At 37.0% G+C, this 27,288-nt stretch overlaps 1 protein-coding gene across 6 annotated transcripts in view; it reads right to left on the bottom strand.

Moving 5' to 3' along the window:
* Window positions 1-1,875: 1,875 nt before the first annotated feature.
* Window positions 1,876-27,288, bottom strand: part of GLCCI1 (glucocorticoid induced 1) — a 120,450-nt gene continuing 95,037 nt past the window's right edge. For 3 of the 6 annotated variants that reach the window (XM_518970.9, XM_009452643.5, XM_016957080.4), the window contains 3 exons: window positions 19,849-20,059; window positions 5,946-6,066; window positions 1,876-4,766 (listed from right to left, as the gene is read on the bottom strand). In XM_518970.9, coding sequence (XP_518970.5) covers window positions 4,421-4,766; window positions 5,946-6,066; window positions 19,849-20,059 — 678 coding nt within the window. In that variant the 3' untranslated portion in view covers window positions 1,876-4,420. The remainder of the gene's footprint in view (window positions 4,767-5,945; window positions 6,067-19,848; window positions 20,060-27,288) is intronic. The other 3 variants (XM_009452644.5, XM_054687380.2, XM_009452645.5) reach the window with 2 other exon arrangements.

Raw genomic sequence — 27,288 nt, 5'->3', positions numbered from 1 at the left:
AGACTCTGACTAAAACAAAACAAAACAAAACAAAACCCAACTACATATATGATACAAGTTACCTACACCTAGTCTCCAGTCTGCTCTTTGGTGTACAGTAGAGGTCAGCAAAGAACCAGAGAGTAAATATTTTAGGCATTGTGGGCCAGATTCTCTGTTGCAACTATTTAACCGTGCCATTGTGCTGCAAGATAGCCATAGGCACTCCATAAGCAAATGAGTGTGGCTTTGTTCAGGAACACTTTATTTACACGGTCAGCAGGCTGGATTTGGTCCAGGAACAGTAGTTTGGCCCTGGTCTTATAGCTACAGAGGTTAGTGGAAGTCTAACATACGCAGTGACTTTGGTTCCTTGCTATTACGATCTTCACAGAAATTCATCTAAGTTGTCATGGCTCTCTGATCTGCCACCATTATATGTCGCTGTACCTCAAAATTCAGTGGTGAGATAATAGGAAGACAGAAAAGCAAATCTGAGAGATTTAAGAAACAGGCCTTATCTTTGGAAATAAGAATGTAAAGGAGAGCTGGCTTGGTCCAACAGGGGGTAAGACAGTGTCTTTATTCCACTGAATCACTAAGGTTGAGATAAGGCAAGAAGTCTGAGAGGAGATGTTCTCTCAACAATTGGAACTGTTGGTCTAGACTACAGCAGTGGGATTTTGAATCAACATGTGAATTAGGGGATCCATCTTCATAAGGCTCCTACAGCTCCAAAGAACCATGAGTTCACCAAAAGAGTGAGTGTACAGGGGGAAATCGAGACTTGTGCATATCAGAGAGCAGGGTAGATGTTAGAAGCTTCCCAGAGAGAGGTAGAGAATATATAGGGGACAATGAAACTTCAGAGCTAGATGCGACCTTACACTGTGGGATGGAGGATGAGGGATGGGGGTAACCCCTCAGTTTGCAATATTCATAAATAAACTTCAAGTGATTATTTTTGGTTAGCATAGGGTTACAACACGCAAGTTCTTAGGACTAATATTCCCCTCCTTGTTCCTGAGGTCTGATTTTGCAAATACTGTATTAACTTCTCAGGGCTGTTTATATTACTTATTATATGATCGAGTCAAGAAGAGATGGGGCTAGGAATTCCACTTTCCTTCACATGAATTCACTTGCAATGGAAATTTAAAGTTGTATAAAGTAGAAAATTTCCTGCCTAAATAACATTAACACAGCTGATACATCCCACCATTTAAAAAGTTACGTTTTATTTTTCTCAGCCAAAACCACAGCTACTGGTCACTTCTAAGTTCAATTTAAAGATCAAATCTTATCCCTTTGAGATGCGCTTTGGAAGTGAACAACAGTCTGCTGATAAATTATTTCTCAGAGTGTTTTGTTCTTGCTTTCACGCTACCATATGGCCTACCAGACCATATCCATGTCTGGATAACTGGGCATAATGTCAACCCTCCTTTGTTTTGTAAAGCTTTTCTCCACCTTATTCTGAATCTAAACAAATAAAAAAGTAAAAAATTAAATTTTATCGCTGCAGCTTTGCTTGCAAGAAATATGCAACTTCCTTTGAAATGATTTCATTGAATTTAAACTCATTTCTATAAATTGGGAGGTATAAAGTGATGTGAGAACAATGTTTTCTCTATTTAATGTGATCATACCTGGGAACAGTACAAAGACTTGGAACTTAAGACCTCTAGCTTCTCACCTTGTGATGGAGAGTGTGTAAGTTAAATGCCAAGAGGAAGCCAGGTTGTAGAAATCTGATCCAGTTAGACACCCCACACCTCCAGAGATGCAGGTCAGGAACTCAATGAGTACAGAAAACTACCATTACCCTGAGCTGAATTTCTCTCTGTCGGGTAACGAACCAACAACCCCAGTCTTTCCAAAAACATGTGTGAACTATTTCAGTTTTACTAATAACTTTATTTAAATAAGACACAGGAACTTCTATACTGAAAAAATACAAAACAAAAGCCACACATTTCCTTGTGTAAAGCCATATTATATGGTAACTCAAATACTGTTCAGCGCAATGGCTAGAATTAAACAGTACAATTATATACAAAATTTAAACAATTTCTGACAAATTTCTACAGCTGGATGTAGGATACATTTGAGCTCAACAACTTCTGGGAAATTTACATGGCAAAGCGTAAGCTTTAACACATTTGGTTCAAAACTTTAATATATGCTAAGAACAAATGTACAACACAATTAATATTTAGTATCTCATGAGAAAATAAAAGCACATCACTATAAATATCGTACATCAGATTTAATCACCAAAAAAGCATATTCAGTCCATTTTTCTGAAATTGATATTGATACTATTGCATTTTATTTGGACAAAAGCAGAGTGTAAGATCAACATATTATGTAATGCTAAACCAGATATCAGAAGTCAAATGGAGCTCATATTTATCTTACGGAACTAGTAATTTTCTCCCTTTAACCATAATCTACAAAATATAGTATTTTCATCAAGGCCTGAGATTATTAGGGTTAAAGGTATCTGCTGCTGAAAAGATTGTTTTAAAAGGTTCCCCTGTGAAAATGACAAAAGTAAACTGAGTCCTTTTTTCCATGACAGTCTCCTACAATATAACACTGACTAATTTAAAGGAGCCAGAATGCACCTTCAGGAGAAAATATTACGGCAAACTTTGGTGGAAAGAAGAGAATTGAGATCATGACAAAATAATGCACAGAATACACACACACACACACACACACACACACACACACACACAAACATATACATATATATATCATTTCTTAAAAAAAAAAATCAATGGTGTTGCTTTCTTCTCTATCACTCATCCTTCTTCAACCTTCTTAGAAAATAAAAGAAAAACCCAGGAATGAATGAAAGGAACTGAAACGTTCCTTTAACTGTAGGCACCTGGTTCCCCTAATTCTTAAGAAAATTGTGCCATACACTTTAGGCGCAGATGAAACAACTCTAGGTTTTACTGAACTGAAAGTAGTGGAATACAAAAACTTCGCTTTTGGATACTCTTTGTATCCAAAAAACAATGAAAGTTAGGCTCTCCCATTGACCAATCAGGAATGCCTAGGGCTCTCTTCACACTTTGTGGAGAACTTGTGTCAAAAGTCTGCAAGTTCAAGGCTATTTTCTTGAGTTTATGCTCTACCTCACAGGTTGCAAATTTCAAAACTACTCATGATTATGTATTATGAGAGGCTTAAATGAGATAGCTTCAAACTATAGCTCTTGTAAGTCACCAAAAAACCTGCTTATGTTGCATCAATTCTGAGACCCAAGTATTCTATGTAAATGAAGATCATGCACCTAAACTGCTTGAGGAAGACAATAACAAAAAGTATGTCACTTTTTCACCTGCAAAATAAAGAATTTCCAAGGGAGAAACTAAATATAAATCTGTCTTTAGATAAAATGGTAACAGTTATGACCCTGATGGCTAACATAAACAAAAAAATCTCAACCATTCCGTCAAACACTTCACTTATTTTGAAATTAACTCTAGACATTCTTGTCTTTAAATTTCATCACACACAATGTGGAATGTTTATGTACAGTCCAGTACTGAACACTTTATTTGCAACATTGTCACAGTCCTTTACTGAGCAACACCTGAACTTTTAAAAAAGCCACATGTACACATGTTGAAACAGTGAATGCAACAGTTGTTTTACTTGTAACCACATGACAAAGTGATGTCAAACACCACAGATTTTGCTGGTTCTCCTCATGTTCACCCATGTCCAGGATTATCATTCTCCTAGGATTGAATGCACTTCTTATTCTAAGAATGTGGAATGTAATGAGGAAAGGGAAATGCATAAAATAAGGAAAGGCAAAAGAGTGATGTTCCCTCTTTAGCTTTTTAGCTGTGAAATAGTTAATATCCCAATATGATATACATTCCAAGTTACCTGAGTTTAGACTTCAACTGAAGTACCTGAAGCTAGGCCATAGGGTGGGCACTGTGCAACTGTTGTGGCCATTTTTTTTTTTTTTTTGCATTGTATGTATTACAGAAGTTAGAAACAAACACCTGGATCAATTGTAAACATAATCCTGAATTACAGTATTTTCCATAGGACAAAACACAGCAAGACATTTTCTATTTAGACAGGCAACTTTTTGATATAGAGCTTATTTATACTGAAGAATCTGGAACAAAACACAGGACACAGTACTAATCTGTCAAATATACTATGAAATGCATAGTCTCCACTTAAAATGCTGAATGACACACACGTTTTGCAAGCATTACTGCTTTCCACAAAAACTGCTGAATAGGAGTTCCGTCCCTGCCAAGATCAGTGTTTAAGAGATACTTTATGATGCTGATAAGTATTACTGGTGGTGGTGGCGTTCAGAAAGTTTGTCACTCATGCAGATGTCTGAAATCTTGTTCCGAATCCATGGAACATAGGGTGGAGGCCAGCTCCCCCTTTTTTAGATGATCACATAGTTCTGAGCAGAGATGTGGTCCTCACCCTGCAGTTCCTGCAGGAGCTGCTGCTGCTGGGATGGCTGCTGGACAGAGGCCTCCATGGAGCCCGCTGTGCTGGTGTCATCAGAAAGAGACGTAAAGGAAACCCGGGATGAGAGCTGCTCAACGGTCAGAGTTGCCAAAGCTGAGCTCTGGCCAGAGTTAGGAGAGTTCTTGAGCATAAGGTCAGAAGCAGGTAAGAGGGGGCCTAGAAGTTTTACAGGACAGAAAGCTGATCCGGTTGGGATGAAATTAACCTTGTTTTTGTCAGGACATGAAAAGAGAGGGGCCGAGATAGGCTGACGAGACCTAAAACCATAAAACAAAATTAGATTTATAATCATGAACACAGAAAAAGTTAAGCATTTTCTGAATTAACTGGAGTTCTCTAAAACAGCTAAAATGTAAATGGCAGGAGATGGGTTAAGTGTATACAGAGGGGTAAACATCTTCCATAGCACAAGTCAGCTGGCAGACTATTCATGCACACAGCACTGAAGTGGTATTTGAGACAAAAGGATTTTCAAAAGAACCAGGAAGGCAAATATTTAGAGATCATTAGTTTGCTTTTAATTATTTAGGAAGGTGGAAAAGTCTTCTACATTATAATTGAAGATTATGCAAAGTTAGAATGACCTTTTCTGTTAAGAAAAAGTATACCAGAGGCAGGGGGCATTCGTCCATCACGTATTTAAACACTTTCTCCTTTTTTCTTTCTAGATAGACTTCCACTAGCACAGATGGGGGGTGGAGTGGGGAGGAGAGAGTTTCAGTGGTCTCTCAAAAAGCCAGTCAATTCAACAGAGGTTGGGTCCACAAGCCCTTCCTCTCCTCCCGTTCCCAGGAGCTAAGCCATCAGCTCCTGCAAGATGGGTCCTTCTGTGTTGCAAGAGCACTGCACCCTCCACTAGGCACCTGCACTGGAACAAAGGCATGAGGGCATCCAAGAACCACACAGTCTTCTTCTGAGCTACTCTGCCCAGTGTTTACAGCATGAACCTCTTTTTCTAATTTCATTTCTAACTTACACATACTAAAATTTCATTAAGATAACAAACCCCTTGTGAACAGAAAGTCTGAATAAGCAAGCTAGATGAGGCTACAGGGAAGGAGACTAATCTTCTGGCTTGTGGAGTACACTGTCTTTAAGCTAGTCACACATGGATATTAACTTTGCTCCTAAAGTCTCTTTGTTACCATCTAAACTAAGAGTTCCTGAAATGACAATTCTTAATGATTAAAAATAGATTTTTCAGGTAGTCAGAATAAGTTTCCAAGTGTCTTTGTATTGGCTTATACATTTCCAACATACAGACTCCAATTCTCCTTCAGTAAGATCTCTCTTGCCTATTCAATTCTCTTTACATAATTTGCTCTTGAAACACATTATCAGCTGGATAGAGTAGTTGATTCATATGTAATCAACTGGTCTCAGTAAAAAGCTTTACAGCTTTGCAGATCCCAGCTGACAGAAAAGACATTACTTACGCCATTTCCTCAAAGACCTTCACTCGCTCACATCCCTCTGGGGGCTCCCGTTTGAACATGTAGCTGTTGTTTGGTTTGGGAGATGAAGCATACTTGGGTAACGGTGAGCTACTCCCACTGTCTGTAAATTTAAAGCAGTTATATTAACTAGTGATTGAAAGCTCTTTTAAACTTCATTTCCAAACAAACAGCCTTTTGCACAATTTATCCACTACTGCCCCTATGCTTTGACCAGTCTCCTTTATTGCAAAGCTATTTCTTATACCCTGTGTAGCACATTTCTTCTAAATAAAAACTGCAATGCAACAGTAATCTGCCATACCATAGAACATAAAAAGGACATTTTGGTCCAGAAAACTGCATTTTGAATACAACAGAGCTGTAATCCTGAAAACAAATATGTTATTTATTACGTATTTCAAGAATGCAAATGATGGGGCAATGTGCTTAAGTCACACAGAAGAATAAAACAGATTATAATGATACAGGGTTCTCTACATGCCTTCTCACTGCCCAACCAATTTAACGAAAATGAATAATGTTCATTACAAAAGTTCTTAGCAGAAATGTTATTTTTGCTAAATATCATGAATAACACGTACGCAGGGGAAAAAACAAGTTTATAAAATGTCTCTTTCTACCTACCCAACATAAAAAACAATTTGCTCAGAATTTTACCTTTAAAATGTTTATAATAAAAGGGCTTTTTCAGCAGAATTTGTATTTTTGCTACTAGAAGACATGCAAAATCTCCAAACATCTCTACCTAACACGTTTTCCTCATATTTTTGGCCAAAAAGAAAATGGTCTATTCATGAAAAGCCATAAAACCCATATGCAATTTCTCCCTTTCCTACCTGGCAAGAGATTTTGGAAATTCAAATTCACTAAAATGTGTCATTATTTTTGTAAGATGCCAAGTTGTAAAGTCAGTAACATGTTTGTATACAATAGTCCTATTTAAACAAATTCTGACTTAATGCAAACCTATCCCCACTGCTAAAATACTAAGCACATGATCTATTGATATGTATTATTTTCATCTATTTGAAAGATAGCAACAGTATCATAATTATGTTCATCACAATTTTGATAAGTTGCTTTAGTTTAGAATATAGAACACAGTCCAATATTTAAAATCTGAGTAATAAGAATGTTTTATCATCATTAATGAAGTTATAATACATGCTTAGGAAGAAGACCCTTGATGCACACTAATACTTGTTAGAGTCTTGTGAATGCAGATTTATGCTTATATTTGAACAAGGCTATAACTTTGGCTGGGAAACCACTGTCTGCAAAATAATAACATTATACTATTGGGAAAGCTAGAAAACCACACAGTTTCTCTATCATTATTATGTATGATCCTACAGAGTAGGCGCCAAAGAGCCTCTTGGAAAAAATTAAGTCTTAGAATGAAATTTGGTTTCTTCATATACCATTCAGATTTGAGAATTTTCTTAAGTTTAATATTTATCCTACATCTTGCATGAACAAATGGGAGGAAGGAGGAGGAATAGGATTGTCTCAGGTTGATACAAAGCATAATTAGCCTGATTGGAGGTCTGAATTTGCTGCCCTATTTAAGCTAGGCTAGACAAGACTGGTCCATGATAAAAACAAACAAACAAACAAAAAACCAAACATCTGATGAGAATAAGGCCTCAAATTTGGTGTAATATAAAAAATATGGCTTGACCTTATCTTACTATGCAAACAGCAACAAACCAGGCAAAGGAAATATATGAGATCAAAAATACAAGTAAGTAGGGAGGATGGACATCCCATTCTTCATGATGTGCATATTTCACACTACATACATGTATCAAAACATCTCATGTACCCTATAAATATATACACCTATGTATCCACAGAAATTTTTAAAATAAAAATTAAAAAATACAAGCAGATAAGGCATGAGATGCCTCCATGGAGATTACTGCTGGACATAACTTAGCCTACACGGCACAAGCAGCATCAGCCTCAAACCATGGGCTTGATGCCATTAGCAGTCATGTCAGTAGTTAAGGATCCACCCTATTATCACGTAAGAAAAGTCATCTTGGCCACAGTCTTCTGTGTTCTTTTTCTTACTACATCATCAGGCCTATCACATTCTTTCAGTATTTTACTGATGGTTTCAAAGGACTTTCTCATAACTGAAGGCTAGATGTGAGTTGGCTAATCTATCTGCAAAACTGATTATCCTCCTGTTAACAATCTAGAATAAGTAATTTTTCTTCTTAAAATATTTCTAATTTCAGAGGCTGTAAGTGCATCTTTTAACAGAGTTTTACCCTCTTAAACATTATTCTGCTTTTTGGGGGGGTATTAATGTTAAATAAACAAATATACTGCTATCCTAGACAGGCAGTGTTTAGTGTTATTATATCTGTCTTTTCAATAAAAATTTTTTTAATTGAATATGTATTTAATGTTAGATGGTCTGGAAATGCAAAGCTTGAAAGAAAAAAATTTTGAGACTATAAACAAATATTTGCTAAATCTGGAGTTTTTTCTTCAGGTTAAGTATGCAATCGGAGAGACTGTAAATAGGGGTCAGGGAATGGAGACATCTAGTCTGTGGCTTTAGCTCTTGTTGTATATAGTTCTATGTTACCTGGAATACAATCATCTCTCTGGATTTCTATATAATTAAAGGAATTGCCATTCATGAACTCTAAAATTCTGTGATTTTTCTTTAATAGTTCTAACATACAAAGAAGACATATTTTACATATATATTTTTTCTTGCCTTACAAAGCGGCACGCTTTAAAAACAACCCATATGACCAACCTATGCTACTCATTCCAGACTTGAATGTACAAACTATTACTATTCATTTAAAACTCTGTGTTGAATTTAATAGCCACATTTCAATAACAACATTATAAATATAAATATGCCTGCTCAGGAGATTCAAGATGAGAAGTCTCATGGTAATCTTAATTGAGTCTCTCTTGTTTACCAGTAATGGTAAGTTTTCTCATTCTGGTATTCTGGAGAATAATATAGGATCATAACTAGAAATACAGTTGAGATCAGGTTAAATGTTACTTTATGACTTTTAACATCATAGCTAATGTCAATAAAATTAAATGCAGTGAATATAATTATTCACATCTTTCTGTATTCACAAGTCTCATTTGTATATATTTATAACAATCACTCAACTCTGAAAATCAATATGGAAAAATGTGATTGCTGTTTTATAACAGATCATACATATGCATTTGTACCATATTTACCATTAAAATACGAGTAGCTTCTGAAATACTTTTAAACATATGATACTAAATTAGAGTTTGGAAAAATTAGAGAAGTTATTCAAGTTTGGAATTTCATATAGAAACAATATTCATTAAACTACATGTACTTGTATAGCTTGAGTATTCTGAAATTCTTCTGATTTTTATTATATCTGGTATATTGTGGGGCCCACAATTCTTGTATAAAAAATTATACATTTGAGCATACCATTGAACTTCAGCCTGGGTGACAGTGAGACCCTGTCTCAAAAATATATATATCACATATATAAAGGTTGATTCATTTATGCAGGTAGTATGTAAAATCTCTGCCATGGTTCTATTCTAGCCCTAAGTCTATAGATGTGTTTTATCTCTATCACATTACTTTATTAAATTAAGTAAAATTGATTCTAAAACAAGCAATAATAGAATAGTGGTTCTTAACCAGAGTTTTCTTTCACATTAGACTTATCAGATGTTTTAAAAAGATCAATGTCTAGACCTCATTCCTGAAATATTCTGATTTAATTAGTCTGGGGAGGAGCCAAGCATTGCCTTGGGGTGGGGAGGTGGGGGGTAAAGCTCCCACGTGCACCTGAAGCACAGCCATATCTGAAAACCAATCATGAAATGGTTAAGAACATTGATTTGGAGTGAGGCCACCTGACTTCTTCCTAGGCCTAGGTGCACGGCATAGGGTAAGTCTGATCCCTCTGTTTTTTGATCTATAAAATAGAAAATACCACTGACATGATAGCTGTGAAAAATATATGTAAAAGGATTAGGATAAGCGCTGGGCGAAGTGGCTTACGCCTGTAATCACAACATTTTAGGGAGGCTGAGGCGGGAGGATCACTTGAGGCCAGGAGTTCGAGACCACCTGGCCAACATGGGGAAACCCTCTCTACAAAAAAAACAAAAAACAAAAAACAAAAAAAACTCCAAAACCAAAAAACAAACAAAAAAAGGATTAGGATAGTGCCTGAAACACAGTAAGCGCTGAATATTATTATTATAGTAAAAAGTAACACATCATTTCTAATTTGAAAATTAAAAATGATGAACCATTCAAAAATTAAGTGCCTATTCTGCTCCCTCTTGACAGAAGAGAGTAAAGGAAATGTTTTTAATAGATTTGTGTACTCTACTCCGGTACATACAGATACAATTTTATTTCTGAGAGAGAAGCAGAATAATACCTGGAGTACCAGGTTGTCCAGGTTTATAACTGCCTGACATGAACTCTGCCAGTTCATGATGGCATCCTTTAGTGTAAAGAGATCTATCATCCTGAAATTAAAATCAATGCTTAAAGCATGCAGATTCTATAGACTACTATGCAAAGAAAATACTTTCATAGTATATGCAGCAATAACCAGTAGAATGTAATTCTTATTCTATCTTTCCCAGGTAGTTAACTGACTAGGAAAGTGAGTACACTGTTCAACCAACACTTTACTCAATGACATACTAAAGCATAAAATTGGCCAAGAGAATTAAATTAGAAATATGATTGAATAGTACTTAAAATTACTACTCTAGTGTTAAAATATGCTTATTTTGCTTCAGGAAATGAAATTATCAACTATAATGGGGTTTGAAGGCCTAATGAAATCAGCAGAAACACACAATTGTGTATCATTTCTTGGCAATGAACTTTAAGAATCAGGTTGTATTACCAATTGTATTAAAAAGCCTGTATCTTCAGTTAACTCCAAGACCAACTTGGAAACTTACAAGTAAGGAGAACATTTGGCTTTTACAAAGAGCCTCTAAGGTTTTTCTAAAATTCAAAGTTAACACCTTGTGAGAATACTAAAGAATTGTAATGAACCAAGACATCAGCTATATGTAAGATCTCCTTTAGATCAGCACTCAGCAAAGAGTACAGGGGAAACATGACATCAGAACCTTTTATTACTTACATTTATAAACTTTGTTTCAAATCAGATTGATTTTTTAATAACCGGGACTCAACTTACATTCCAAGGCCCATTAATTAAATATTTATTATATGTAGGAGGTATTTTATATTTTGTAATCACTTCTCATTCCATAAGTATGAATTAAATTGATGCCAACTTACAAATTAAGCCAAAAAGTTACTCTTTTGTTTTTGTGTACTCTAAATAAGTACAGTGCTTCTTCCACAACATAATCTTGATATGCAGAACAACAGTGCTAATCATTATTGTTGATATGCTAACTACTCACTCTAAATCTGATATGACAATTAAAAATGAAAACAAGTCACTTTTAATCTGATATGACAGTTAAAACTGAAAAGTGTCCTCAAAGCAATTTATAGGCTAAAATAATGATTGTAAATCTTAATGGTAAAACTAAACAAAATAAATTGGATTGCACAAAATATTTTGTATCTTGCGCAAAAGTAGGTATCTCAAGAAAATCACTGTAATACAATCTTAATTTTTATATTGTCAAGTTTATTAAATGGCAAAATTTCCAGGAACATCAGTTTAAAAAAAAACAAAAAACTGAAACACATTGTTCATGTTAAACTGCTCCTAAGGTATCCTACAACTGTGGTCTCCCAGTAAGAGAGGCATGAAGCAATCTGCTGACGTGTGGGGAAAAAAAATCAGTGCATTATACATATTTACCTTTTATCTTTAAAAACAAGTAAACTTTACTAACATTTAGGGAAAAAAGAACATTGGAACTTCTAATAAAAATTTCACTACAATTTTAAATATTCACTTAAATATTTACTAAGCATTTACTATGTTCAAAAGAGAAGGCAAAGCAAAATGCTATCAATGTTGTCAACGCAACATTAGATAAAATTTAGCATTTCCTCTTTTTAAAAAAATTCTTGCTAAAGGAAAATGGTACTATAATGTCTTTAGGCAGAAACCAACATGGAATTTTAATCATTATAGTCACCTTAAAGTCTATTCCATCTCCAATATTTACTACCTTATTAATGATGGTAATCATTTCCGCACCTCCCATGCTGGAACTTCATAAGAACTTTGCTGTCATCCTCATCTCCTCCTCCTCCCTCACCTCATACATCTAATTAGCCACCAAATGCTGTTGACTCTTCTTCAGCCCCTTTCCTCCAGTTCCTCTGACCTTGCTATGTCTCCTCATCTTTGCCCTATACCTGTGGTCTCCCAGTTAAGAGGCATGAAACAATCTGCTGACATGTAGGAAAAAATAAAGCTATTAAATATATTTATTTCTACATTTATACACACTTTTAATCCTTTAAAACAAGTAAACTTTAACAGTTTGTAGAATGAATTATATACATATATCACCTAGAAATATATAAACTTTTATTAGGGGTACAGATTCAAAATTGCTGACAAGGGTGTGGAATAAATAAAGTTTGAAAATCACAAGACTAGACTATTAACATGGCTACTTATCTTGCCCTCCTACTGCCTCTACTTCTGTGTCAACGTGAGTTATAGTTCTTAAATGTGAAGCTGGTCCTATCCTTTAGCTGACAAAAGATCTTTCCTTGGCTTTTCTTTCTCTTAGCAAAGCTTACAAGGACCCTTATGAAATAGTGGCCTTTTTTTTTTTTTTTTTTTTTTTTTTTAAGACGGAGTCTCGCACTGTCGCCCAGGCTGGAGTGCAGTGGTGTGATCTCGGTTCATGCCATTCTCCTGTCTCAGCCTCCTGAGTAGCTGGGACTACAGGTGCCCGCCACCACGCCTGGCTCATTTTTTGTATTTTGAGTAGAGACGGGGTTTCACCGTGTTAGCCAGGATGGTCTCGATTTCCTGACCTCGTTATCCGCCTGCCTTGGCCTCCCAAAGTGCTGGGATTACAGGCGTGAGCCACCGTGCCCGGCCTAAATAGTGGACTTTCTAAATCTCCAGTCTCACTGTTTTCTTCTCTCCACCATTCACCCCTATACCCCAACCGTTCAATTTCTTACTGTTCTGTACACACCGGGCCCTTTCACAGCTGAATGCCCATATAAAGACTATTCCTTCTGTAAAGGCAGCAAGATGTAATCAGGTTCCTACAAAATATCTTTGTTGGCATGTAGACGCCATGGAAATTAGCTAGGTTACTTAATTTCTCTAAGCCTCAGATTCTGGAACCTTTAATAATGACAATGTCACCTACCTATAGGACTGTGGTAATACTGGAAATAATAAAAATAAAATCACCTGAACACATTTAATCATCATAACAATTCTATGAGGCAGCTATCCCCAATTTATAGGTGAGGAGATACATATAGATTGAGTAGCTTGTCCAAGGGCACATAATTAAGTGGCAGAGCAGGGCTTCAACCTGGCTGCCCCAGAGTCAATGTTCATTATTGTTATGCTATCTGTTTCACTAAGTTTGGGTCTATCTCAACTCCAGTGTCTTTATTAGAGATGTGAGGAGCTGACTAGATGATCAAGTTCCTTCCAATCTAACATTCTGTTTCTAATTAAAGGCTTATGGCTCAGGCAAGAGCTTCACTGGGTCTGCCTTCTGTCAGTGTCACAAGGAGATAGTGTAAGGAGTGGTCCCTCTGAGTTGATACTTCTTCTCAGAGGAACACAAAAGATAATGGGGGAGGAAAACTCCAACAGATTCCCTTTTCCTTGAACCTAGGTGACACCCTATTATTTTCCACCCAGTTACTACCAGAGTTTACTGGTTACCAGCATGACCAACAGCAAGAAGGGGAAGATGAGACAGTTTTAGCAGTTACTTCCTTTCCCCTTATTTCTACAGCAAATTTGAACTTCATGGCCTCTTTCCCACCAAAAGCCTATCACTAAATTTAGCATAATCTTAGTTTAATTATTCTTGGTTTTTATTTTTATGAAGAGTATCACACACTCTTCATGAACATTAAAAGCCTAACATAAAATTTAACAATTCAAAGAAAACACATTTTCAACAAAGCTATAAAAATATATCCATTAAAAAATGGGCATATCATGAACAAAGGTCTTAATACTCAAAAAAATCTCCATTAAGCACTACACCATGCTAGGCACTAGTTTATTCACTGAAAGTAAAGCACTGACCAAAATATGGTCATTTACTCTTGTTGGAGCTAACATCATGGTAAATAGACAAACAATTAAGTGAAATATACATGCAGGTATGTTAAAAATTTTTGATTTGCTTATATTCTAAACTGAGCAATAATGGCTAAAACTGAGTTGTATATTTAAGTAGTTTTGAATTATGAATAATAACTCATAGACAGCTATCACAGTATCTGCCATTGTTACAATTGTTAACATTTTCAGAAAGAAGGGACAAGAGCATTTACTGGATACTTATTTTGTGCTGTTAGACACTGGAATGTATGTATCTTAAGATGCTTTCTTGAAAGACAGGTAAAATGACCTTAGGGACATGAATTCTAGAATAGATCAATTTTAACCTATAGACTAACTCCTTTGTTGGAATAATATCTTTATATGCTGTAATTTTACCACCAAAAGGTTCTTCTAGGATAATAAGCGCCCTAGAACCATACAAAGAGAATATTTTGATAAACGCATCCAGATTCAAAAGCAGTGATTTTTCAAGGTGTGGTGGCTCTAAGTAGTATACCCATCATATCTGCTTTTACAATATAAACCCCCAAAAGAAAAGTGCCATAAAATCTTGGCTGATTTATCTAAAAAATAGAGGGTTAAAGCATAGTAAGGGCATAGGTCAAAAAAAGGTCAAGAAATACAGCCCTAGAGATAAATACAAGTATGTTAAAATATATGTATAAAGGAATAGGAAGATGCCAAAAGCAGTCTGTTTCAAAAGTCTGCCTAGGGTCAACCCTAGACCCTGAAAAGACAAAATTAATACTTCTGATTTTTTTCTCCTAAGACCAAGGGAGGCTCAGTCCTAACACTAAAAGTTTAGCAATACGAATATTTATGAGTTAAATCACAGAATGAGTTAAATAGGCTTATATGCATTGGCTTGGGAAACTCTATCCACATAGTGTACACTGTTCCTTCAGGAAAATATAGCTTAAATTACAAGTAATCAATTTAGGGACTCTTGGAATACAACTCTACTCAGTAGTTGGCCTGAATCAAACGATTCCATTTATTTCATGATTACAATAATCAATGTTTCCACAATATCCTGCAAAATTGCAGAATTTTATAACAACTGCATAAGTGAACTGTGCCAAAGATCAATGATAAGTAGCTGACTGAAGTCTACATTTTGTGGCTTACCCAGCACCAGTTTGGCTACCATCAAGCAACGCTGGCAGAGCTGCTTAAGAAACTAATATTCCAACACTGCCATCTGTATTATATAAATGGCTATTTTTGTTCCTTGAACTTTATTTTGGGTATGATAATGTGGAAGAATGTAAGCTACCTCTTAGGGTACATTCTGATGATGTCAAGATGAGTGCTCTTATTCTGGATCTCTGAATTCTTCACACAGAGAAGAGCAGTAGTAGTTCCTATGGCTATTAGTTAGCCTGGAAACTTTACACATGTGACCAGTGTGACCAAGTTGCCTTCAGTCTTTAGGTCACTGGAAAAATCTAGTAAAAAATCAACACGAAACACCAAAAACCCATTCACTTGAAACAAGTCTCTCAATAGCTGAAACTTTCTTGACAGAGTGTTTTTGTCCTGGCATTACAATCCATACAGGCAAAGAAAAAAACCAATGTGCGATGCACATTGATAATACAAAATTATTTTATAGGTCTCAAATTATACATAATTCATAGCGAATAGATGTTAGGAACACACAAAAATGATGTCAGCAAAGTCAGAAAAAGAATACGTATATAAAATGAATACTAGAAAAATAATCAGCTCAGCAGCACATCCCTCATTAGGGCAGCTATTCACTGCAGCCATCCCTCTCCCTCCATGTCTATCCAGGCTCCTACAGATGTCTGAACTAGTTACTCTACCACAGAACAAATCTCTCCACAGCAACTGCAGAACATGTAGGTACTCCAAATCAAATCAATCCTAGTTGACTTCAAAATTATAGAATTAATTCTGTTTTCATAATGATGAAAAGCTCTAGGAAAGCTATACAGCTTCCTTTTATGTCTTTAATAAAAAAACACCAATTTATGATTTATTGTAGAAAACATACATTATAGGAAAGAATTAGTATCTTTTTTTTGAGATGGAGTCTTGCTCTGTTGCCCAGGCTGGAATGCAGTGACGTGATCTCGGCTTGCTGCAACCTCCACCTCCCAAGTTCAAGTGATCCTCTTGTCTCAGCCTCCTAATTAGCTGAGACTGCAGCTGCATGCCACCACACCTGGCTAACTTTTTGTATTTTTAGTAGAGATGGGGTTTCACTATGTTGGCCAGGCTGGTCTTTAACTCCTGACCTCAAGTGAGCTGCCCGCCTTGACCTCCCAAAATGCTGGGATCACAAAAATAATTAGTATATTTAAAAATAGCAAAACCCAGAGTTTGGGCTTTACATAAAGAAGAAATGAGTCAGAAACTAGCCTACAGTTTGAATGACATAACATATATTAGTTCCAGAAATTGTAAAATTTCTGGACAACTCCCTCCTTTATACTTTTAGTATTCTAAACATCACTGTATAATAGTGTATTATTTGTTTACATTCCTAATTACTCGCTACTACACTATAAATTCCTTAAAGACAGATACCACATCTTATTCATCTCTATTTCTCCACTCTCCAGTACAATATCTGACATACAATAAATGCTCAATAAGTGTTCCTTAAATAAACTAGAAGTATAACCTCAGTTGAAATACATAAACCTCAACTCCCAATTCTAACACACCCATGTGTGCATAGTTACATATATAAAAGGGATAGGTGCTATTTTAATTTTCTCTTTATAAAGATGGTATTTGATTTGAGAACTAGAAACCTTGTATTGCATAACAGAGAGCTACACAGTTTTCCAGGGAGTAGTAACATCAACTTGATCTTAATCACAAAGTAATGCCTCTCAGCTAAATATGGTAGATATTATGAAACTGATGTCATGGGGCTTTAATTCTCAAACTGAGGTGATCTTGTAGAAAACAGAGAAATGTCTTAAATAATTCTGAAACCCATTCTATATAAGTTCTAAAGAGATTTTTTAAAAATCACTATTAAGCAACATTCATCACCACTAATTGTTTGCCATGTGCCAATAAGTTGTGCTAAGCATTTTGCTGTATCTCATGTAACCTCAATGATATGAGGAAGGTATTATTACCCTATTTTACTAAGAAATATTTTTTAACTATTAGGAAAAAAACCTTAGCTTTAGAGATGATCTGAACCAATGTTCTCATTTTACATATTAAAAAAACCAGAGGATGAATATAAAGAAATTAGTGTTATGCAGGCAGATGTCTGGTATGTAAGAACAAAAGGGCACAGAGGAAAATATACCAACAAAGGCAAACTTAGGAAAAGGTCTAATCTGTCTAAGAAATGGTCAGAATTCATCTTATTAGATAATTGACACAGACTAGGCTAGGGAAGGAGGTGTTGACTAAGCTGTGTATTAAATAATTGATATTTTTTCCTGAAAGGATTAGGGAAACTAACAGGTGATAATAAAGGTGACTATTTTTATAGCAGCAGCTACCATTCATTAAATCTTTGAGAATTAATGCAGGTTTTATGTCCAAAACTTCCCAGGATTCAAATGCATTCCTATGGTCCCAAAGCCAGTGCTACTCTTAACTTCTATGTTACAATGTCTCCTGCAAAAGACCCTGGCAGGAGAGTGACATGATTATACCTTCTCATAATAAAATTGATTATACATCTTTAGGAAAAAGAGCTATTATATATTAAAGAACATGCACTGTTTGAAACTTATGATGTAAGTGAAGACCTGTGAACTACAGAAACCACTATTCACTGGGAGGCCCTGAAGGCAATCTCACAACCAGTTAACCAAAATGGAACTCATTTACCATCTTCTCAATACATTTTCTTTTTGGTTCAGCATCTCTCAATTATCCACAGTATTAAAGAAAACAGAACTCCAGAATTAACTGTCTAGCTGTACTGCCACCATTATTTCTACTTTTCATTTTTACCCCAGTTACAAGTGTTAAGTAGCAAAAGTGGCCAACCTGAACTGTACTTAATAACAAATAATATGAGTATGGAATGAAGACAGACTGGTTTCTCCATTTACCACCTACACAACCTAAAACAAGTTACTATTATTTATCATTTCCATTTACCTTCAAAACAAACACTCCTACTGGAAGCAAGATGTTTTATTATGAAACATCCACATTAAAAGGTTGTGAGGAAGTGATTAAAGGTGTTTATTCTCACAGGATGCTTCAGTGAAATGAAAATTTCCTAGTCTGACATTTTAAGAAATGGAGACTTCCCACATGAAGCCAAGAGACACCTGGTACTATATTCAATATATCCTTAATGAAGGAAGGGGGTCCACAAGGCCTTCAATAATGAAAGAGTCAACAAGAAAGGGGAGAACTGTTAAGATCTACCCACATAGAAAAGCAGAGGACAAAGTCCAAAGTAGCTTCCATTTAATATCTTAGAAGAGTTAGGTATAATGATAAGTAAAAGAAGTCAGACACAAAGAATATATACCACATTATTCAATTTCTATGAAGTCTAGTAACAGGGGAAATTAAATTACAGTGATGGAAGTCAGCAAAGTGGTTACTTTCAAGTGGAGAGAGGAAGGATACTATTTGGGAAGAGGCGCAAGGGAGCCTTGTGGGATAATAAAAATCTTCTATGTCTATACTTGATCTACGTAGTGGTTTCAGGAGCACACACATATGTAAAAATTCATTTGGCTGAGCACTTATGATCTGGGCATTTTACATACAACAATACATCAATCATAGGGGATGGGGTCAATTGAGAACAAGGACCATAAAACTCCTGCAAGATTTTATAAACTGTCTAACTTTGTATAGTTTTACAATTTTGTTGCCATTGACCTATTTCTCTATGGTGACAAGCAGTAAATTTGTTATAAACATAAGTTCAGTGTTTCTTTGTAAGTAGCTAGGAAGGAAGAAGCTGGGCAGTCTATATGGCCTTCTGTAGCTAGGTCTTAGGGGGCTAGAAACAGAAAGAACCCAGGAAGTGTTGGTAGACAAGCAGACACAAGGATAGAAGAACATGGAGAGATAGTTGGGCTTGATAGGAAATAAGAATCCCAGATGTTCTCAACAGTTAATAATTTATCTACATACTATAATATAATCCCTGATGTCCTGTAGGTACTCACTAAGCTTTGTAAACTTGGTTAAAAATACACTCACTTTTTCCAACAGAATTTTTGGAAGTTATTTCCTCGCAAATCAATCTGATTATAAAATCTAACTTTAAGCTTGATTTTACCATGGTAAAGCTAACTTTACCATAACCATCATCCGCTCTGGACAATACCAAGGAAAAGACCTATGCATTATATGAAGTTGTACACACTCCATTTTATGGCTTTTATTAGCTGTTAGAACCATGCGCTGTGCTTCTCTGACACATTTATGGAAGATGTTTGTTAGAGTCACAAAAAAGGGGGTATGTGAAACCAATGAACAAAGAAACCTAGATTAACCAATCTTTGACAATGTCACCACTGAACAAAAGAAAAAAAAAAGATGTAATGGTCTAAGACAAGGTATAATGAGCAAGGCCCATAACAAACCCTCTAAGTGGACAATTCCATTCTTACCTTTATCACGATCATAGAGCAAATCTTCTGTTGAGCAAGGGCTACCATCCTGGGATTCCGGGGGACAAAAAGGGGAGACACAGGGTGAATGACTGCTGCAGCTACTGCTGCGCTCCTGGACAGAAGGAGTCTGAGTGTCAATGCTGCGAGTACTACTGCTCCGGTAATGAGCAGGAAGTGGAGCTCTTCGACCATCTGGTATGTCCAACGGCTGTAAGAGGAATACCATTAAACATCCAAATGCTGGTGCATATATTCATCTACATAGAAAGCACATAGTATTTCCTTTGATTTCATATTCCACCACTACTGACCCAATTTATTCTTCAAAGGCTAAAGACCAAGCCTGTGTCTTAAGCTAATTTCTGCGTATGTTACCTTTATTGAACTAAACATTTCTTTTAAATCAAATTGTTTGCCTTAAAAATTCCATAGCTCACTGTATGTACCTGTAGGTCAGCACATCCCACAAAACTCTTCAAGGACAGCAGGAGTCCTGTGCCTGGCACTACTCCTGGCACATGGCAGATATTCAGTAAACATTTGCTGAAAGAATTAACAAAGCTAAAAAAAAAATCACTGACTTGCTTGTAAGAAAAAGTGAAATCTCATATTCCTCATATTCACAGGTACAGATTTTTCTGTTTGTTCATCCCTTCCTAGTTTAATTTTTAGAGGTTATGAACAGAACCACAGTTTCTATTTCCTTTGCAAATTATCCAAAATTTCGAATAAAGAGGTTTATTCTATTAGTACTCAATAGAGTTTATTAATGTAACTCAGAAGAATTCTAATATTAGAAGAATTTGGATATCAAATTCTACTAACTCAGTATCCAACTAAGTAGGACTACTCATAATCTTCCTTGGTTTGAATACTTTGTTCTCAGCAGCAAAAAGAAAGAAAAAAAGGAAACCATCATCATAGAGCCACATATTTTGGTCTTGAGGGTACCTCAGAGCTCACTGGTCCATTGTTTTGTTTTCACAAATGAGGAACCTATAGTTCAGTGACACAGCTAATTAAGTGGCATCAGAGATTCTGCTGCAGTGGACTCTTTCTACTTTACTACTCTGCTTCTGTAAAAATAGATCTTACTCCATATTCTTCATTTGTGTGCTAACAAAGTGAGGTTAACAAGTAAAATTCTCTATATTAAGTTATATAATTGAAAATATTTGTTGTTATTAAACACACAGGACTGCAATGCTAGGGAAAAGAACCAATATGCTGTTAATTTATTTATAATTTATTTTCACTATTTATTGTGTCTACTGCTGTTACTCTGATCATTGTCATTTCAGAGATTTTAGAAAAACTGTCAAGAGGGGAAATGAAGGAAGGTAAAATCAGGTGAGATTCAAAATGTATCAATATTTTCTATACCAAACAAGTGAAGGCCGAAATCTGAAACTATGCAAATGAAAACTTCATTTAGAGTTCTGCCCCTGCTGCCCTTGGAGTAGAGAAGAAACAGAGAGGCTGAGGGCTTTACTTGCACTGCTAGCATGACATACTCACCATACAGAGAGGAGCCCATGTCCTCCCTGTGAGCCCTCGGCACCCCACCTTTCACCCGGTGGGGCTCCCGGCTCAGGCCAGCAGCACAGCTGCCCCACCCCCTGGCTGAACATCCCAGTAGCAATGGATCTGTGTTTCTGAAGTGGAGCTCCCAGAGGCAACCGAAAGCCCCTCTGCCACTGCCACTGCAGTGGTACTGCCCTTGCTACCCTTGTACTAGGAAAGGAGCAAAGACCCAGAGTGCTTTAACCACACCTCCAGCAAGCTGCCACTGCCCTAAGAAGAGGTCAGTCTGTCTCCCCCAGGATCCCCCCAGCTTGAGCCCACAACGCAGCTGTCCTACTCAAAGCCAATCACACCGACTGGCAGCAGTTCTGCTATTTCTCTGGGGTGGACCCCAGAGACAAGGGAAAGGCCCTCTGCCATAGCCACTGCCAAGGTCCCTTCCCCTGCTGCCTCCAAGCTGGGAGAGAACATAAAGCCTTAGCTCACCCCAGGGCTGCAGCCTGGGAGTGCCAAGCCAAGATCTGCAGCCAGCACTTGAGTAGGAGAGGAGCCCACACTTTCAGAGCACTGACAGGGAGCACAGCTGCAATAGTGAGGAAATACAGAAGAGCCACGTGGCTGAGCAAGAGCTTACCTACTGGCCATTACGCTTAAGAGCCATGAAACTTCAATCAGAGTGCAAACTTCAATACTGAAAATACTTAGTTAATAAACCCTCCTGTGAAACTAAGGACAATAAGTCAGCTACAAATAAAAACCTTGTACAATGCCTCAGACTCTAAAAACATCCCGAAAAGTCAACCGACTGTACAAATTATACCATGGTTGAAGGAACATCAGTCCACAAAGGTGAGAAAGAACCAGTGCAAGAACTCTGGCAACTCAGAAAGCCACAGTGTCTTCTTTCCTCCCACTGACCACATTAGTTACCCAACAAAGGTTCTTAAACAGGTTGGAATGGCTGAAATGACAGAAAGAATTCAGAATATAGAAATGAAGGTCATCAAGATTCAGAAGAAAGCAAAAACCCAATCCAAGGAATCTAATGATTACCATAAAATAATACAGGAGCTGATTGATGAAATGGCCATTGTAAGAAGGAACCAAACTGATCAGAGAGTTGAAAAACACACTATGAGACTTTCATAATGCAATCCCTAATATTAATAGCAGAATAGACCAAGCTGAGGAAAGAATCTCAGAGCTTGAAGACTGGTTCTCTGAACTAAGATGAATTTTTTTTTTTCTTTTCTGAGATGGCGTTTTGCTCTTGTTGCCAGGATGGAGTGCAATGGCACAATCTCGGCTCACTGCAACCTCCGCCTCCTGGGTTCAAGAGATTCTCCTGCCTCAGCCTCCTGAGTAGCTGGGATTATAGGTGCCCACCACGATGACTGGCTAATGTTTTGTATTTTTAGTAGAGATGGGGTTTCACCACGTTGGCCAGGTTGGTCTTGAACTTCTGACCTCAGGTGATCCTGCCTTGGCCTCCCAAAGTGCTAGGATTATAGGCATGAGCCACCGTGCCTAGCCAAAATTTTTTTTAAAAAGAATAAAAAAGAATGAACAAAGCCTCTGAGAAATACTATGTAAAGAGACTAAATCCACGATGCACTGGCATCCCTAAAAATGATGAGGAGAAAGCAAGCAACTTAGAAACCATATTTCAGGATACCGTCCATGAAAACTTCCCCACCCTCACTAAAGAGGCCAACATTCAAATTCAGGAAATGCAGAGAACCCCTGCAAAATACTACACAAGAGGACCATTCCCAAGATACATAATCATCAGATTCTCCAAGGTTGGAATGAAAGAAAAAATGTTAAAGGCAGCTGGAGAGAATAGGCAGGTCACCTACAAAGGGAACCCCATGAGGCCAACAGCAGACCTTTCAGCAGAAATCTGGCAAGCCAAAAGAGATTGGAGCCTATTCCAAGCGAGAAGTGGCTATCTAGTCAAACTAAGCTACATAAGCACAGGACAAATAAGATCCTTTTCAGACAAGCAAATGGTAAGAGAATTCATTACTACCAGACCTGCCTTACAAGAGGTCCTGAAAGGATTGCTAAATCTGGAAAGGAAAGAACGTTATCAGCCACTACAAAAACACAATTAAGTACACAGAACAGTGACACTATAAAGCAACTACACAATTAAGTCTGCATAGTAACCAGCTAACAACACAATGAAGGATCATGTACATATCAATATTAACCTTGAATGTAAATGGATTGAATGTCCTAATTAAAAGGTGCAAACTGGCAAGCTGCATAAAGAAGCAAGACTAAACAGTAGGCGTCTTTAAGAGACCAGGCTCACATGCAAAGATACCCATGCGGTCAAAATAAAGGGATGGAGAAAAATCTACCAACCAAATGGAAAACTGAAAAAAAGCAAGATTGCTCTTCTAATTTCAGACAAAACAGACTTTATACCAACAAATATCAAAAAAGACAACGTCAGTATATAATGGTAAAGGATTCAATGCAACAGGAAGACCTAACTATCCTAAATATATATGCACCCAACACAGGGGCACCCAGATTCATAAAGCAAGTTCTTAGAGACCTACAAAGAGACTTCGATGTCCATAAAATAATAGTGGGAGACTTCAACACCCGACTGCCAGTATTAGCCAGATCACTGAGGTAGAAAATTAATGGAGATGTTCAGGACCTGAACTCAACACTTGACCAAATGAACTGAATAGACATCTACAGAACTCTTCAACCCAAAACAATAGAATATACATTCTTCTCATTACCACATGGCACATAATATAAAAACAACCACACGAATGGACATAAAACAATCCTCTACAAATTCAAAAAAACTGAAATCATGCCAACCACACTCTTGGACCACAGTACAATAAAAATTGAAATCAATACTAAGAAAATTGCTGAAAACCATATAATTACATGGAAATTAAACAACCTGCTCCTGAATGGCATTTGGGTAAACCATGAAATTAAGGCAGAAATCAAGAAATTCTTTGAAACTATGGGACTAAAGATACAACATACTAGATTCTATGGGACACAGCTAAAGCAGTGTTAAGAGGGAAATGTACAAGCTCTAAAGGTCCACATAAAAATCCCATCTCAGATAACAAACTAACATCACATCTAGAGGGACTAGAGAAACAAGAGCAAACTAACTCCAAAGCTAGCAGAAGTAAAATAAAATCAGAACTGACCTGAAAGAAACTGAGATGCAAAAAACCATAAAAGATTAACGAATCCCTGCATTAATTCTTTGAAAGAATAAGTGAGAGAGACTGCTAGCTACACTAATAAAGAAAAAAAGATCCCAATAAACAAAATCAGAAATGACAAAGGGGACAGTACCATTGACTCCACAGAAATATTTAAAAATCCTCAGAGACTACTATGAACACCTCTATGCATACAAGCTAGAAAATACAGAAAAAAACAGGTAAATTCCTGGAAACATACAAACTCCCAAGACTGAACCAGGAAGAGAGAATCCCTGAATGGAACAATAATGGTTCTGAAATTGAGTCAGTAATAAAAAGCCTACCAACCAGAAAGAGCCCTGAACCACATGGATCCACAGCCAAATTCTACTAGATGTATAAAGAAGAGCTAGTACCACTCCTACTGAAACTATTCAAAAAAATTGAGGGGGAGGGACTTCTCCTTAACTAATTCTATAAGGATAACATCATCCTGATACTAAAACTTGGCAGAGACATGACGATGACAACAAAAACTTCAGGTGAATATCCTTGATAAAAATAGATGCAAAAATCCTCAACAAAATACTAGCAAACCAAATCCAGCAGCAGATCAAAAAGTGAATCCACCATGACTAAGCAGACTTTATCCCTGGGATGCAATGTTGGTTCAACATATGCATATCAATAAATGTGATTCATCAAATAGAACTAAAAACGGAAACCACATAATTATCTTAATAGATACAGAAACGGCTTTCAATAAAATCCAACATCCCTTCATGTTAAAAACCTCCAACAAACTAGGCACTGAAGGAACATACTTCAAGATAAGAAGAGCCATCCAAGAAAAACCCACAGCCAACGTCATACTGAATGGGCAAAAACTGGAAGCATTCCCTTGAAAACTGTAATGAAACAAGAATGCCCTCTCACCACTCCTGTTCAACATAGTACTGGAAGTCCTGGCTGGAGCAATGAGGCAAGAGAAAGAAATAAAAGACAGCCACAAATAGGAAGAGTAAAGGCACATGATCCCTGGTTTTAGACAATATGATTCTATACCTAGAAAATCCCATAGTCTCTGCCCAAAAGCTCCTTGATCTGATAAACAACTTCAGCAAAGTTTTAAGAAACAAAACATACAAAAATCAGTAGTGTTTCTACATACTAACAATATCGAAGCTGAGAGACAAATAAAGAACACAATCACATTCACAATAGCTTAGGAATACAGCTATCCAAGGAAGGGAAAGATCTCTAGAATGAGAATTACAAACCACTGCTCAATGAAATTAGAAATGACAGTATCAGATAGAAAAACATTCCATGCTCATGAATAGGAAGTATAAATATTGTTAAAATGGCCACACTGGCCAGGCGCAGTGGCTCACGCTCATAATCCCAGCACTTTAGGGGGACCGAGGTGGGCAGATCACGTGGTCAGGAGATCGAGACCATCCTGGCCAACACAGTGAAATCCCGTCTCTACTAAAATACAAAAAAAATTAGCTGGGCATGGTGGCACACGCTTGTAGTGCCAGCTGCTCGGGAGGCCGTGGCAGGGGAATCATTGGAACCTGGGAGGTGGAGGTTGCAGTGAGCCGAGACCATGCCACTGCACTTCAGCCTGGCGACAGAGCAGCAAGACTCTGTCTCCAAAAAAATAAAAATAAAATAAAAAGCCATACTGTCCAAAGCAATTTCCAGATTCAATGCTGTTCCCATCAAAGTTCCAATGATGTTCCTCACAGAATCAGAAAAATCTATTTTAAAATTCATATAGAACCAAAAAGGAGCTTGAACAGCCAAGGCAGTCCTAGGCAAGAAGAACACAGCTAGAGGCATCACATGACCTGACTTCATACTATATTACAAGGACATAGTAACCAAAACATGGTACTGGTACAAAAGCAGACATATAGACCAATGGAACAGAAGAGAGAGCCCAGAAATAATACTGCACACCTATAACCATCTGTTCTTTGACAAAGTCGAGAAAAATAAGCAATGGGGAAAGTACTCCCTATTCAATAAATGGCACTGGGATAATTGGCTAGCCATATGCAGAAGACTGAAACTGGATACCTTCCTCACACCATATACAAAAATAAATTCAAGATGGATCAAAGACTTAAATATAAAACCTGAAACTATAAAAACACCAGAAGATAACCCAGGAATTACCATTCTGGACACAGGACCTGGCAAAGATTTCATAATAAAGATGCCAAAAGCAACTGCAACAAAAACAAAAATTGACAAATGGGACCTAATTAAACTAAAGAGCTTCTGCACAACAATAGGTTTCAACAACAGAGTACACAGACAACCTACATAAGGGGAGAAAATGTTTGCAAACTATGCATCTGACAAAGGTCTAATATCCAGAATCTAAGAAATGAAAACAAATGAACAAGCAAAAACCAAAGAATCCCATTAAAAAGTGGGCAAATGGCCAGGTATGATGTCTCATGCCTGTAATTATAATCCTAGCACTTTGGGAGGCCAAGGCAAGAGGATTCTTGAGCTCTGGAGTTTGAGGCAAGCCTGGGCAAATTAGCAAGACCTTGCGTGTACTAAAATTAAAAAAAAAATCAGCTGGCTGTGGTGGGACAGGACTGTAGGCCCAGCTACTCAGGAGGCTGAGGTGGAAGGATCATTTGGGCCTGAGGGATTGAGGCCACAGTAAGCCATGACTGTGCCGCTATAC

Source organism: Pan troglodytes, chromosome 6 (assembly GCF_028858775.2).
Source record: "Pan troglodytes isolate AG18354 chromosome 6, NHGRI_mPanTro3-v2.0_pri, whole genome shotgun sequence".
Lineage (NCBI taxonomy): Eukaryota > Metazoa > Chordata > Mammalia > Primates > Hominidae > Pan > Pan troglodytes.
The sequence above is the reverse complement of the archived record's forward strand: the minus strand, read 5'-3'. Positions and strand labels throughout refer to the sequence as shown.